Source organism: Rhinichthys klamathensis, unplaced genomic scaffold (assembly GCF_029890125.1).
Source record: "Rhinichthys klamathensis goyatoka isolate OS25496 unplaced genomic scaffold, OSU_Roscu_1.1 h1tg000523l_1, whole genome shotgun sequence".
NCBI lineage: Eukaryota > Metazoa > Chordata > Actinopteri > Cypriniformes > Leuciscidae > Rhinichthys > Rhinichthys klamathensis.
The window spans coordinates 1,165,017-1,181,226 of NW_026607002.1; the positions used below are offsets into that span (position 1 = coordinate 1,165,017).

The 16,210-nt window shown below is 38.6% G+C and overlaps 3 protein-coding genes across 3 annotated transcripts in view; all 3 read left to right on the forward strand.

The window, feature by feature from the left end:
* Positions 1-16,210, forward strand: part of LOC130073045 (gastrula zinc finger protein XlCGF7.1-like) — a 471,752-nt gene that overhangs the window by 273,302 nt on the left and 182,240 nt on the right. The window lies entirely within an intron of this gene.
* LOC130073075 (gastrula zinc finger protein XlCGF7.1-like) overlaps positions 4,935-16,210 on the forward strand; it is a 161,818-nt gene continuing 150,542 nt past the window's right edge. Inside the window, exon 1 of the mRNA XM_056238505.1 lies at positions 4,935-5,001. The gene's annotated coding sequence lies outside the window, so the exon portion shown is untranslated. The remainder of the gene's footprint in view (positions 5,002-16,210) is intronic.
* On the forward strand, positions 5,319-13,748 carry LOC130073062 (gastrula zinc finger protein XlCGF7.1-like). Its single transcript, XM_056238487.1, has 2 exons — positions 5,319-5,576; positions 12,476-13,748. The coding sequence occupies exons 1-2, from the start codon at positions 5,519-5,521 to the stop codon at positions 13,402-13,404; spliced, it is 987 nt and encodes a 328-aa protein (XP_056094462.1). The 5' UTR covers positions 5,319-5,518; the 3' UTR covers positions 13,405-13,748.

Here is a 16,210-nt window from a genome sequence, read left to right on the forward strand (position 1 = left end):
TTTGTCCAGGAAGCAGACACTCTGTCAGTTCAAAGCTAGACTAAAACACATCTCTTTGACCTAGCATACACACAACACACTATAGACTTCTATAATTCAATGTAAGGCTGCATTGATCAGGTTAGCCGGAACCGGGAACACTTCCCATAAATCCTGATGTACTCGTTACATCATAAGAAGAATGGCATCTACGCTAATATTAGTCTCTGTTTATCCCGAGGTTTACCGCAGTCCGCCGGATCCAGGCCATATCCAGATCTGATGAAGGACCTGCGTCTGGACTCGACGACAACGCAGTCCTGAAGTGTCACTAGTCCCTCCCTGTGAAGGCCTCCTTCCCTTTACCTCTGTACAGATAATTGTTGTCGGGATAATTCCGATTCACGAGGCTACGCCGAAGCGATACAATTCTGTATTATAAATTAAATTTTAGGGCCAGACAAGTAGTTTTTTTGAGGGTTGTTTTTTTAGGGAAGGACTACATGCCTGTGCTAGAGGTCTGCACGGGCTTTAAACTGAAGCCCGAACCCGCGATCATTTAACCCGACCCGACTCGACAATTACATTTACATATTAAGCCTGAACCCGACCCGAACCCGAGGTCCATTCTGTTTCTCACAGCAAATACCATTTTTTCACGTCTGCTGTCTGTCTGTATTGTGACTGAAATAGCGCGCGAGAGCGGTAGCACATGCGCAAAACAGTTTTGTGATATAAATGATATGATAAAATAAAACAAATAATTTATAAAAATTATATATATATATATATATATATATATATCATTATCATTATATTTGAGAGAGAGAGCCTGTGTGTATGCACATATTGCACATCTGCGCACGTAGCCTACTATGTAGCCTACTTTCTCTCTCTCGCGTGCCGGTCACCACAACACAGCAAGCAGGCAAAGCACACGGCACGCAAACTATATATAGCCTATTTAGTTTTTCTTAGTTAAACCCGAACCCGACCCGAACCCGAGGCTGTTCATTAAACATTGACCCGAACCCGACCCGAAACCCGCACATTTTTCGGGACCCGTCGGGCTCGGGTCGGGTATCAGACCTCTAGCCTGTGCACATATTCAAACGCGCATACCTACAGGTCCTTCTCAAAAAATTAGCATATTGTGATAAAGTTCATTATTTTCCATAATGTAATGATAAAAATTAAACTTTCATATATTTTAGATTCATTGCACACCAACTGAAATATTTCAGGTCTTTTATTGTTTTAATACTGATGATCTCAAAAAATTAGCATATCATGAAAAGGGTCTCTAAACGAGCTATTAACCTAATTATCTGAATCAACTAATTAACTAAACACCTGCAAAAGATTCCTGAGGCTTTTAAAAACTCCCAGCCTGTTTCATTACTCAAAACCGCAATCATGGGTAAGACTGCGACCTGACTGCTGTCCAGAAGGCCATCATTGACACCCTCAAGCAAGAGGGTAAGACAGAAAGAAATTTCTGAACAAATAGGCTGTTCCCAGAGTGCTGTATCAAGGCACCTCAGTGGGAAGTCTGTGGGAAGGAAAAAGTGTGGCAAAAAACGCTGCACAACGAGAAGAGGTGACCGGACCCTGAGGAAGATTGTGGAGAAGGACCGATTCCAGACCTTGGGGGACCTGCGGAAGCAGTGGACTGAGTCTGGAGTAGAAACATCCAGAGCCACCGTGCACAGGCGTGTGCAGGAAATGGGCTACAGGTGCCGCATTCCTCAGGTCAAGCCACTTTTGAACCAGAAACAGCGGCAGAAGCGCCTGACCTGGGCTACAGAGAAGCAGCACTGGACTGTTGCTCAGTTTTGCATGTCATTCGGAAATCAAGGTGCCAGAGTCTGGAGGAAGACTGGGGAGAAGGAAATGCCAAAATGCCTGAAGTCCAGTGTCAAGTACCCACAGTCAGTGATGGTCTGGGTTGCCATGTCAGCTGCTGGTGTTGGTCCACTGTGTTTTATCAAGGGCAGGGTCAATGCAGCTAGCTATCAGGAGATTTTGGAGCACTTCATGCTTCCATCTTCTGAAAAGCTTTATGGAGATGAAGATTTCATTTTTCAGCACGACCTGGCACCTGCTCACAGTGCCAAAACCACTGGTAAATGGTTTACTGACCATGGTATTACTGTGCTCAATTGGCCTGCCAGCTCTCCTGACCTGAACCCCATAGAGAATCTGTGGGATATTGTGAAGAGAAAGTTGAGAGACGCAAGACCCAACACTCTGGATGAGCTTGAGGCCGCTATCGAAGCATCCTGGGCCTCCATAACACCTCAGCAGTGCCACAGGCTGATTGCCTCCATGCCACGCCGCATTGAAGCAGTCATTTCTGCAAAAGGATTCCCGACCAAGTATTGACTATTGAGTGCATAACTGAACATAATTATTTGAAGGTTGCCTTTTTTTTGTATTAAAAACACTTATTTTATTGGTTGGATGAAATATGCTAATTTTTTGAGACAGGAATTTTGGGTTTTCATGAGCTGTATGCCAAAATCATCAGTATTAAAACAATAAAAGACCTGAAATATTTCAGTTGGTGTGCAATGAATCTAAAATATATGAAAGTTTAATTTATCATTACATTATGGAAAATAATTAACTTTATCACAATATGCTAATTTTTTGAGAAGGACCTGTATAGTCAGAATTAACTCTTAATACGCATGTGCACGCTATCAGCGTTCTCACAGGTTAACATTTTTTAAAGTTTGCATAGAGAGAACTTAAAGAGTTTTCTGTTAAAACGTTGTCATGTTAGCGGCCCTATGTTAATAACTAATGCTCTTCATGTGGGAAGAGTTTCACCCAATTATCTACTCTACAGAAACATAAGAAAAAGCATTGCCCGAAGGTGTCTAAGTGAGCAAAGTTCAGATCCATGACTTGTAAATAATTTGATATTCAGATTAAGCAAAAGGTGAAATTACTTTTATTAGAGTAATTTAAAATTAGTATTGTTTGATTGTTTGACAAGGGGAACCTTTAAGGAAGGTCAAAATGGTTGTGTATTGCATTCTAAAGGCCGGTTCACACCAAGGACGATAACTATAACTATAATGATAAAGATATAGTTCTAAAAATCTTTCTCATGTGATCGCAACAATGTGAAAATACTCCTGTCGGTGTCATCGCTTAAGCACTGCATGGTCATCTCATATCTCAGATACGGCAACAGAGCCTGCCGCTCCAAAATCTGCAAACCAACCACAGAGACTCCTTGACGCATATTCCAGACGGATGCTAACAATGGTCATCTCATACAGATGGAACACAAATAATAATTCAGAAAACTGTGTTGCCATAAAACGCTATGATTTATGAAAGAATGTGTTTTGTTTCTTTGTGTAGTTTAATCATTTTCATTGTACATATAGGAGGCATTTGTGAAACAATAGCAACAATAGTCTATCAAATATCATTCATATCACAAACAACTTGTTTTTAGTCTGGCTGTTTAGAGGTGATGCATTGAGAACATATTGAAGACTTTATTGGATTGAATCACTCTCTGGACATTGTGTAAATGTGAGAAATAAAAATGAACACAACTTGTGATTTATTTAACTAAATAGATTTAATTTAGCTTACAATAGCTCAAGAGGTTTAACATTGTATTCAGTATTGCTAATGAACCAGTAGTAGTAAACAATTATTCTTTTGACTAAAAATGGCACCAGTTGTTTTTTTATGTATATTTGAAGAGGCGATTAATCTCATAATATGAACTCGACAAACACATCACTGAGAGAAGATGAAATTGCTTGAATGTGTTCTGTGTCTGTGATCATTCAGCAGTGAAATACTTGTTTTCCACCTGCTATAAAATAAGGTTTACATTTAGGCTCTTACATTATATGGTTATATGCTATATTTTGACAAACAATTTAGTCAAAAAAAGTAATGAAATTAACTTGTTTTGAGCATATTTTGTGTTCTAGTCGAATCCATTGTGATTCATGAAACAAGTAAACTGATTTAATTCACTGTATTTATCAGATTGTGAGGACATTATTTAATCATGCAACGTGCATTGAGCTGCTCAGATAGAACTGGAGTTGGAGTTTAAGGTAATTCTTCATATCTCTTATTGTATCATGTAACTTGAATTTAAAATGAAACTTTAAAATTAAAGGGGCTATATGGAACTTTTTCCCCAAAATAAACGTAACAATAGCCTTTTTATTTTACCATTTATGACTTAAACATCTCCTGATGAGCATACTGACACCTTGTCCGCTTACATTGGGTGCACCTATAAGCCTGTATCCTATTTTTCATATTTTCTGTCGGGTCGGATTTTTCCCGCGCTGTCTGCGGATGTGACGTCAAGCGCGTCATGTTAAACGTTTCAGATCACTCTGCCACCACCGCTAGTCAGCAAGTAGCCTACACTCGCAAGCAGTGCAATGGATTTTGCAAATACACAGAAGAGACCCAGGACAACTCGGACACCAACAGTAACTCCACAGATGACTAAAATAGTTAAACCCTTGACTAGTGGCCGAAAAAGATCGAAGATTGAGAGCGACCGGCGCCGAGCAAGGATTAGAGTGAACATCGGCTTCGCATTTGAGCCTTGGAGGGAGCTCAGATCTGTGTTGGGAATACGAAGTGACCCAGAAATGGCTTTTTTTTTCTAATACGTGATAAAAACTATTCATTGAAATAGCACTGTGTTGTTTTCAGTTCACTTGTAAATGCTGTTAGTGAAGTGTGCACGCACTTAAAGTGTGCTGCGAGAGTGAGCAGAAAGGAAGAGCAGTTCTGTTTTTTTGGCCACAGGTGTCAGTCGCGAGTTTAAATTTCAGAAAAACGCATATAGGCTCTTTAAAGGTAATATAGGTTTAATGTGGTTTCCGCCAGTAGAGGCGCTCGATCAACCAATGACACACATCCGAGTCTAGGAGAAGAAGAGAAGTGACCGAGGGAACATAAACATGAGAACTGGAACACAGCCGTTCATTCTGCTCTAAATCTGCCGTTTTTCAGACTGTGAGTACATTCATTTTATCATTTATTAGGAGAAATCTAAATCCGAACGGAAAAACGAGTCCGTTCATTTAGAATCACTCAGAAATGAACCGACTGATGTTGTTCATTTAGGCTCGTGAAAACTCGTTACTGACTCTTTTTTTCACATTAACGTTACAATTTGTGAAGATTGAGTTGTGTTTTCATTTTATGCAATTAAACCTTGTAAACATTTTTAATGCATGTAAATGTTATCTAATGTAAGAGCAACATAAAATTCAGCTAGAGGAGTTGAATTGTTTCTAAATGGTTGTTTGATCAAAACACTTCAAGCTGAATAATCTCGAGTGATTGTAAGTGTGATGATCATCTGCTAAATGAGCAACAACGACCACAATTCACTCCTTCAGTCAGTGAAGCTCCCACAGCCGTTCATGAGAGTTTAAATGCTGGGGAATATTCACATCTTCCCACAGGAGAAGAAGAAGCAAGCAGGAGGAATTACTCCAGGAGAAACTACGGACATACTATTGTAAAGATGGAGATTAAGGAAGAACCCTGCAGAATAAAAGATGAAGATACAGAGGAACAAATAGGTTGGTGTTTTCCTTCATTCCTTCAAGTTGTCATGAAGTGTTTTCAGTGATGTGCAACCTGTACATATTTATTCACACCTCAAAAAATGTGAGTTGGGGTTTCATGACCCTTTAATAACTAATGAGGAACATTAAGATGAAAACAAACATCTAACAATACATCTAAAACTAGATGCAAAAAAAAGAAACGACCTCCCACTTAAAACTGCTTTTTTTTAGTAGTGGATTTTACCATACCTATAACTAGATTGTATGGCTGCACGATTCTGAAAATGTCACAATTTGATATCGATTTTTAGGCTCAAGATTCGATTCAAAATCGATTTTCGATTAAAAAATGATTCTCGATTCAAAAAACGATTCGCAGAATGTAAATGTAGTTTACTTTTTCCTATGTGATTGATTGCAGTAGACATACAATTTAAAAGAAAAGAAACACAACAAATTAAACGTAGTTTGATATTACTTTATATGTCTTCATACAAAAATAAAAACTTTTGAACTAAAAAGTGCAAAGTGCCAAGCTTTGGCCAGCTTTCAAATACATTTAATTCAAGTTTAAAATAAAACTTAAATAAAAAGCGCTCGTGTCCGCTGCTATCAGTGGTGTGGATACAGTTGTTCTCTTGTGGCTCGCGCAGTCTTCACTCGGACACACTCTTCAATCTATCGCCGTTGTGGAGACTCTCTAGTCTACACGTTCTGGTTGTCACAAAATAAAATGCACACAAACGGGTCCCTGCTTGATATAGACTGTAACCACTGATGAACATATTCGGTTTTGATGAGAGAGAGAAAAAAAATTATACGAGTGCGGAGGAACCCTTACCTTCTGACACGCTTGGCAAAATATCACGTGATTTAAGAACTCATAGAGAAAAAAAAAGAACTCAACAAAATCTGCGGATCGATGGATTTATTCACAGTTTGAGCAGCGGCCGCACACCAGGCCGCCGGATGGTGTTGCTAAGAACTTGCAATGTATAACTATTATCAGACCGGCCCTCGCGGCCTCGAAAAACACTACCGGCCCACCGGGAAAAGCCCAGACTCTCCCGATTGCCACAAAAAAACAAAAATGAATCGATTTTTGGAATTCTGTGAATCGATTTTAAATCGGTAAAGCTTGAATCGCGATTCAAATGTGAATCGATGTTTTTGCACACCCCAACTAGATTGGGCCGTACTTGCTGACAACCAATTAATCATGTTATAGTTTTTAAAAGGAATACTGGATAAAAAACAAACATAAAAACAAACATAATACTACAAGTAAAACAGTGCTGAACTTTATTACAAAAATAAAAAAACAGTACTGAACCATGAAAATGTGCCAAATGAAATAAATATGAATATTAAAATGAGAGATTTTACAGAACAAATTCTACAGAAAATAATTTAAACATTAAAATATTACAGGTCAAATGTGTGTTTCTTTAGCTATAACCTAGAAACATGTATGTAAATAAATTTCCCACTTGTTCACAAGAATGTAGGCTAGTGCTGGGCGTTATGACCACAAATCCATATGATGGTATTTTATTTTTTCCAAGCATGACTGGGTGCTAACCACATTTTCTAATGATTGAGAGAGGAAATACTGCAGTAGATTGACTTAGAATGCCCTATTTTACTGTCATGAGTGAATATTGTAGAAATATCCACAATTGTATTAATTCAGGTTTGCACAAAATGATGCTGTTTACAAAGATGTGCCAGGAGGAGGCGCTGTAGGCACGGCACTCAGAAACAGCAGTTTCCTCGATAACGGCTGTACACAAAGCAGCGCTCATTAAAGCTGCTTTTTCAGGAAAGATAAAGAAAGATAAAATGAAAATAACATCGAAACTTTTCTTAAAGGTCCCCTGACATGAAATTTTCACTTTCTGAGATTTTTTAACATTAATATGAGTTCCCCGAGCCTGTATTTGGTCCCCTCGTGTCTAGAATTTTCAGTCGGTGTAAACCGAGCTTTGGCTATTTTTGTCTTCTCTGCAGCTCAGACGCGCTGATTTTGAATCTCCTCGTTATTACGTCATAATGAGGAAAAGTTACCTCCCCTTTCTCTGCTTTGCCCGCCCGGAGAATTTGGCTCGCCCATGAGAAAACGAGCTAGGAACAGGAAGTACGAACGCGCCGGCGCGATTTTAGTTTTTCCTATAGAAATAGCTTTGAGATTTGAGTGTTTCCTCAAGAGATATCATGGCTTGCAAACGAGCGAAGCATGGCAGTTGATCAGTGTTCGGATGTACAAATGAACACAAAAGTATTTTTTAGTTCCTTCATCCGAGCCTCTGAAGAAACAATGGGTTAATTTTATTTTCTCTGAAAATGCGCCGACACAACTTCCCAAAGTGTAGCCTAATTGTTCAAGTTTAGACAGGTAATCTTTCTCTCAAAATCGTTCGATACTGTTTATGCATCAGTTACTCAAGCCAGTGACTAAAATATCAACTTCACATCGTTTCTTTTAGTAGGATGAAAATAATCTTATATAAATTCTGAACAAATTATACAGAAAGCGATCAAAGAACAATCTTTCCACACAGCGTGAGTTTATCTGGACAACTCGTTATGAATTGAAATCAATGACGCACGTTACTGCACAACGAAGCTCTTACTGTATGTACATCATCGTGTTTGCATTGGTGAAAGCATTAGAGAGAGTGCAGAAACTGCGTTGCAATGATACGATCTTCATTCTCATGATCAACTGTCCAACATGACAGACTGTCCTCTGCTTGCTCAATGCTCATCACGGCAACATTTTATGTGATGGGAATAGATCTAAATACTTTAAAAACTTCTCACGATTCGTTAATATCGATAGCTGTAATAGTAAAAACGTATAATAGCTGTAGTAAAAGTATTCGAGAGAGTTTCACATGTAATATGTAGCTATTTCATATGCAAGCATGTCAGCCAATCACAGCAGTGGGCAGATACACTGAATCCCACAGCAGACACGCCCCTTCAAACAGAGCGTTCAAATCAGAGGCTAAAATCAGGTTAGGAAAAATGCCTTTTATTTCTAAATTATGACTATTTTTGATCTAAAAAACATACTAACATTATAAGGGCAACCCAGGAAACATTATAAATAATAAAATAACCCCATGTCAGGGGACCTTTAAGACAGTTCCCTTCAAAAATACATTCATATAAAAACACAGCGTTTTGACGTGCAGTGCTTATGATTATTTAACAATGTCAATGCCAACCACAAATACATTTTCCAAAAGGCTGTGTTGATATTGTTAACCAATTATAGTTTAACCAATCAATCTTCACCGTCACGCTTAGTAACACATACAGCTGTGCATCACCACAGTGCAACAGTGAAAAGCGACCCCTCTCAAACAGTGTCGCGCCGTGCAGCGTTACGATCGTTGTTAAAGCGACATACATATAATACCAAAAAATAAAAAACGATATTCGGTATGAACCGGTATACTGCCCAGCACTACAAGATTGTATTGCTAGCTTACATTAACTAAATGCATTATGCAATACATTTTTACAGCATGTATTAATATTTGAGCAATACAATTGTACCTTAATCATTCATGTTAGTTCATTGTGCATTAACTGAGGTTAACAGATAAATAAATTAAAACTCAATTAAAAAAACGTTTTAGTAAATGTTGAAATTAACAAACTAACAATGAAAAATACTTCTACAGCATTTATTATACCTAGTTAATGTTACAAATGGATCCTTATTGTAAAGTGTTCCCATTTCATATAAATCCAAACAGTCATAATTTTTTAGAACACTTGATTATCTAATCAAAATAACACATTACATATTGCAGTGATAAAAAAACAGGAAATTAAATCAAATGCGTTTCTGATGTGTTTATAAGTTTCTGTCAGCTACATGAACATATCAATTTACTTTCTCACATCAATAGCTTTAAAAATGCTTAAATGAATGCATAAAATTGACCAGCTGTATTCATAGCATTTAGCTGCCAGTTTTAAATGCGCATCTGAAGTGTCAGCGCTCTCCGTGCAGCGCGCAGCCTTACGTGTCAAAACAAACCCCATGAGGCATCAGTGATGGTTTTTATTTCGCCTCTAGAGGCCGCTCTCATACTGTATGATGACAGCAGACCCTTCTCAGCCTCTCCAGCACTGGACGCAACACAGAACAACTTTCGGCATGAATTTTTTCAGATAACCGATTTGTTCGAACAATCAACCATCGGTGCTGATTAATTGGTAAAACCGATGAATTGGTCGACCTCTAATAATCAACCCACAATCCAAACAATTGCCGTCCCCAAATTGCCGCTATTTCGAAATTAAAATGCTCAACGGTGCTTGTCCACTAGCGCAGAGCGAGCTTTTTCAGATATTTTCAATTCATTTTAAAAGCACGCTCTGATCTGCACCAGTGGACACGCACTGTAAGCGATTTAAAAGCGATGTGGAAAAAGAGGAAAACTCAGATGCCATCTCCAACTAATTTTCTTCACGGTCACATAGTTACATGTGGTAGAAAGGACTAATGCCAAAGCGCTGTCTTTGGTGTCTTACATTACAGACACTAGTGTTTATTGCTCTGTTATTGCACATCTGCATTCCTCATGCCTCCTTCAGCAGGACTATGGCATGTTCACACAGGTGATCAGAGTAGATTTCTACATGGGTCCAAAAATTTGTACCTGAACCTAAAGAGACCCATAAAGTTGCTACACAGAACCGACTCGGACCGGTCTATAATTTGAAAGCTGGACCCCAAACCGGCCGATACTGTTTTACAGCCCTAGTCCTAAGTTATTGGAACTGTGACATACATTTTCTTCTGCCTGTCAACTGTTAGGGCCTGGTTTCACCTCCACTCTGGCCTCCTTGGCTGTGGATGGGTAATCCAAAACAAAAACAGGAACAGAACAACCAGTAAATAGTAACGACGACAGACAACTGAACAGGACTAAACACTGGGCTTAAATTCACAGCAAATAAAAGAGGTTAAATTAACTAGACGCATCTGAACAGAACTCACTTTATCAGTAACGTGGATACAAACAGGCAGGGGAAGGAGGAAGACTGAACTAATTAACACACTGACAGCAAAACACTAAAACAGAAATACAAACATGAATCAAAACACTTAAGACTTGACCGTACCCTCCCCCTCCCGGGAGAGCAGGAAGCTCTGGAAAGGCTGTGAACTGGTAAACACAACGTAAATGTTAGAGCTATTATGGACCGTGCAATGCTCTCTGGGTTGGGCTCTGGAATGTCCCTTACTGGAACAGACTCAGGAATTTCTCTCACTGTAAATATTGTGACCAATGCTGTAATCCTTGAATTTTTCTCACTGCCGCTAGATCCCTTTTAATGGGTCTGTCGTTCTGTCATGGGCTGGTTATTCTGTCACATTTCTGCCACAATACCATAGTGCAGTTAGTGTTACTACAGTAATCATGGTAAATTATGGAGATTTGTAGACTGAAAAGTCTTCTGTCTGTATCGTTGCACACAGTGTTTCTCCTGTTTGTCAGCGCCGTTTCATCTGTCTTTTAACTAGTTTAAATCACTGAGACATTTGGACTGGACTGGACTGGATTTGTACTGCACTGGATCTCACAGCGCTGTTTAGTGGTTGCATGACAGAGACTGTTTAGCGAGTAAACGTATCTGCTCTAATAAGCTCACGCTGCGCTGCCGTTTGAACTTTGAGCCAAGTGGATATATGATCCGTGTTGCACCGTTCAAATGAGTTTCGTTCTGCTTTTGCCCCATAAACATTATCGAACATTTAGCCCTAGTCCTAAGTTATTGGAACTATGACATTTAATTTTCTTCCACCTGTAAACTGTTAGGCCTGGTTTCACAGACGGAGCTTAGATTAAGCCAGGATTAAGCCTTAGTTCTATTAGGACATTTAAGTAGCTTTTATAAATGTACCTTAAACATTATTGATGTGCATCTTGAGACAATACAATGGAAGTGACAAATATTTTAAGATCTGTCAGTGCAAGTGGCTTTCAATTAAAACCGCTCAAACATGTATTTTAGTCTGAGACTAAACTGTGACTTGACTTTCACTTGTCTGTAAAATCGGGGGTTTGTGTCTTAAGGACTGTTCCATAGGTTCATGTGCAATAATTTGTAAATGGTTAATTGAACAAGCATGAAAAACATTGTTTAAACACATTGTCTAATAAATATCTGTAAAGCTTGCTTTGATTTTACAAAATTATCTTTAAAATACAGTATCCTGAATTTAGTGTACTCACAGTAGGCACGGTTGTCTTGTACCGTGTCCTGGCGTGATTGTCCCTAACTTCCCCGCTGGTCTGCAATCAGATTGCACTTAATGTTCTGGGCCGGAGCACGCTTACGTCATTTTACGATGAAACTTTTTGTTTTGAATAAAATCACTTCCGCTAATAGATTTATCATTTATGCCACAGCGATTTTCACTTGAGCTGCACGTATTAATAGATTATTATGGAGGCAGCCCAATTGAACCGTGCCTGAGCCCACCTCTTCATGCGGGCCCGGACACGGTACAAAAAGTATTTCGTATAAGGAACTCGTAATTTTTTAAAGATGATTTTGTGTCATCTTGATCTTCTGAATAACTTGCATGAGCTTCTCTATATGTAGTTCCCTTTCGAGAACGGTCACTTCATATTGCGTAGCTAATACGCAGTGGGGGAAACTCCTTTCCTCAAGAAATATTTAAGCTAATAATTTAAAACGATCACAGTAGTCAAACGAACCAGATTTGGGGTCAAACGTGCTCGGGCATGGTTAAGATCGCCTAGTGTGTGTACACCCAACTCGGTAGTAAACTGGATGTGTGCTAAATTGAGATTGAACCATATATCTTTTTGTCCTTTTTTTATTGACTTATGGAAATTTTAATTTGTTGATTTTAGATCCGGTGGAAGTGAATGAAGACAAACAGCAAAAACCTCATCATTTCACGAATGAAAATGGAAACACAGTTGTCAAAGGATCTTTCACCTGCTCTGAATGTGGAAAGAGTTACATACATAAAACACACCTTCAGAGACACATGAGGATTCACACGGGAAAAAAACTATTCACATGCTCTCAGTGTGGAAAGATTTTCACAGATAAATCAACCCTTAACAGACACATGAGATCTCACACTGGAGAAAAACCGTTCACTTGCTCTCAGTGTGGAAAGAGTTTAACAGATAAATCAACCCTTAACAGACACATGAGAATTCACACTGGAGAAAAACCGTTCTCATGCTCTCAATGTGGAATGAGTTTCAGGTGCAAAGGTGTTCTCAACGATCATCTGCGCCGTCACTCTGGAGTGAGATCTTTCAGCTGTGATCAGTGTGATAAAACATTTGTTCTTTCATCAAGCTTACAAAGTCACCTTAATGTTCATGCTGGTGTGAAGCCTCACTTTTGTTCTTTATGTGGAAAGTGTTTTAGACTACTGCAACATTTAAAAGAGCATGAGACTATTCATACTGGTGTGAGACCTTATATTTGCTCACACTGTGGAAAGACCTTCACTACATCCACCCACTTAAAATCACACCAGAGAGTTCATACTGGAGAGAAACCGTACAAGTGCTCACACTGTGGAAAGGCCTTTACTACATCGAACGGCTTAAAATCACACCAGAGGATTCATACTGGAGAGAAACCGTACAAGTGCTCACACTGTGAAAAGAGTTTCTCTCAGTCAGGACACCTGAAAGATCACGAGAGAGTTCATACTGGAGAGAAGCCACACCAGTGCTCTTCATGTGGGAAGAGTTTCATCCGATTATCTCAGCTACAGACTCATAAGAAAAAGTGTTGCCTTGAGTTTCCTAAATAACTAAAGTTCATTTTCAGATCTGTAACATTCAAGTTAATAGTTTGATATTCTGATAAATCAAAAGATCGAATATCTTGTAACATAGCGACATCATCTGATAGAGAAATTTGTCAAAGTTACATAGAGGCATGGTGAGGTTTGCTCCAATTTTAGATGGAAATGCTTATTTATGTTTATGAATATTGTGCGTGGGTGTAAATGTCGTCAAACTAGTTATATCTATCAATATTCTGTGCAAATGTATTTATTTATTCTGGCTGTGAAGAGGTGATGCACTATTGTTAATGTCATTCATCATTATATACTTACATTGCATGTAGAATTTGTTACAAGAATAACAAAACTTGTACTTAGAGTGGCTTAAGTCATGAGCACATTTTTTCTTGAACAAAGTCATGTTCACAAATTCACCAGAATAGTCCAGCTCTACTATCTAGTACCTAATGATGAAATATTGGTTAATATTATTTAAGTTCGTACATTGCGATAATACCTTGTATTTTGACAAACATAATAAAAAAGTATTTCGTATAAGGAACTCGTAATTTTTTTAAGATGATTTTGTGTTGTCCTTCTGAATAACTTGCATGAGCTTCTCTATATGTAGTTCCCTTTCAAGAACGGTCACTTCATATTGCGTAGCTAATACGCAGTAGGGGAAACTCCTATTATTCATGTCGGCACTAATGATTATCGACTCCGCCAGTCGGAGATCACCAAAATTAACGTTAAAGAGATGTGTGAACTCACAAGTACGATGTCAGGCACTGTACTTTGCTCTGGCCCCCTTCCTGTTCACAGGAGTGATGAGATAGTAGACTGTCCTCACTCAAGGAAAAGTTTTTGGGCAGACCTGACCTGTTGAAATGTTGGATGGTGCTGCTCTTCTCTCTAGTAATATGGCACATAGTCTTAGAGCTCAAACATGACAATCTGGGGCTCAGGTCAGGCAGCAGACAGACTGGCTAAACCGACCGTCTGCTAGCTGTCTCACGTCACTGAGGTCAGATAAATCCCATCACATAGAGACTCTTTCACCTAGATATCATCATATAGAGACTGTGTCTGTTCCCCAAATTAGGACATACAAAAAACTTCGAAACCCATCTAAGGGTAAAAATTTAATTGATGTTCAACAAATAAAAAACAGATATAATATAAATGAGCAAATGATAATGCTTGGGTTGCTGAATATTCAATCCCTTATTTCAAAAGCACTTATTGTTAATGATATGATTACAGACTATAACCTAAATGTGTTGTGTTTGACAGAAACCTGGCTAAAACCAAACAATTACATTACTTTAAATGAGTCCACCCCCCAAGATTACTGTTATAAACATGAACCTCGTCTGAAAGGCAAAGGGGGAGGTGTTGCTGTAATTTATAGTAATATTTTCAGAATTACTAAGAAATCTAGTTTCAAATATAATTCTTTTGAAGTGTTGATGCTTAATGTAACAATATATAGTGCAAATGATAAATCACGTTTGATATTTGTGCTGGCTACTGTATACAGGACACCAAGGCACCATACAGACTATTACTATTGAATAAACTTGATGGGACTCTCCATTAAGGGTAAAAAAAACTGGTTAATTAAAACTGTACTACCAATTTCAGCGATAGAATTGTCAATATTGTTATGCTTACCATGCATTATGCAATGTGTGTCCAGCTCAGTACAGAGACTGGTGAAAGCTGTAATGTCGGTTCAATGGGTGAAAATGGCAGTCTATCCCAAGTATGAACAAAATTATGAGGATGATACAAGTAGTGGAAGTTACAGTGAAATGTGTTAAATTGAGTTAAGATATGTTTTTCCTACTATGATCTATACTATTTCTTGTTTATACTGAGGGTCTGATTTTATGTCCGGAATGCGATAACAGTGCTTATTCATTTAGCCCGGCTTCTGATAAAGCATTTACTTTGCTTGCTAAATACTTAAGGGACTATCATAAAAACAGCCTAAGCTTTTAAAAGCTTTTAAAAGTTTAAGAAGAGTGATCATTTATACGAAAATCAGAGATGAAGAGTATAAGTGTGATTTAATGAAGTAAATTTGCTGAATTATTATTATTATTATTCAGGCATGAAAACTCACCTTTCGACGAAATTCGCCATTTTAAAACCAAAATGGGTCACCTACGTGATTTGTGCAGATCCAATGAGAATCTAAACCGCTATATCTCTATAAACTTCGCAGCTTTAAAAAAAAAAACAATCATCATTCCTAATGCCGATACCTGACAGCCAATCCGAGTCAGAGTAGGGCAGAATTGTTTTCAAAGTATTTTACACCGCGAGTCTGACAACTGGACACACTGCCGAACAAAGAACTGCACATCGGAAAGCAAGCCTGAGGTAAGTTAGCTTACAATGTTAACTGTCCTGTCAGATAGACAGTGATTTTGATGAATTATAGATCAAAAGCATTGGTTAAAATTTTTTTGGGGGGTATTTTCTATATGTAGCTGTTGTTGTGTGTTTCTAAATAATTTCTGCATAGCGGTATATATATTGTAATATCGCGAGCAGGCGCCGTTAGCGCAGAGCGAGCAGGAACAAGTAGTGAGTGAGTTGTCATCGAAAAAGATGGATAAAGCAAAAAAGCTGTCGGGGGCTAGAGGGGGGAAGGAGATGGCATGTCAATTGATGCGACAGCAGCTAAATAAGTGCATGGTGAAAGGCAACAGGTAGAATTTAAAGTGTGACGTCCAGGCATGCTAATGCCATCGGGACTACCCGGAGATTCCGGTGGGCCGACGTGCTTTTTGGGCCGATACATCTCATACTTTTTTTG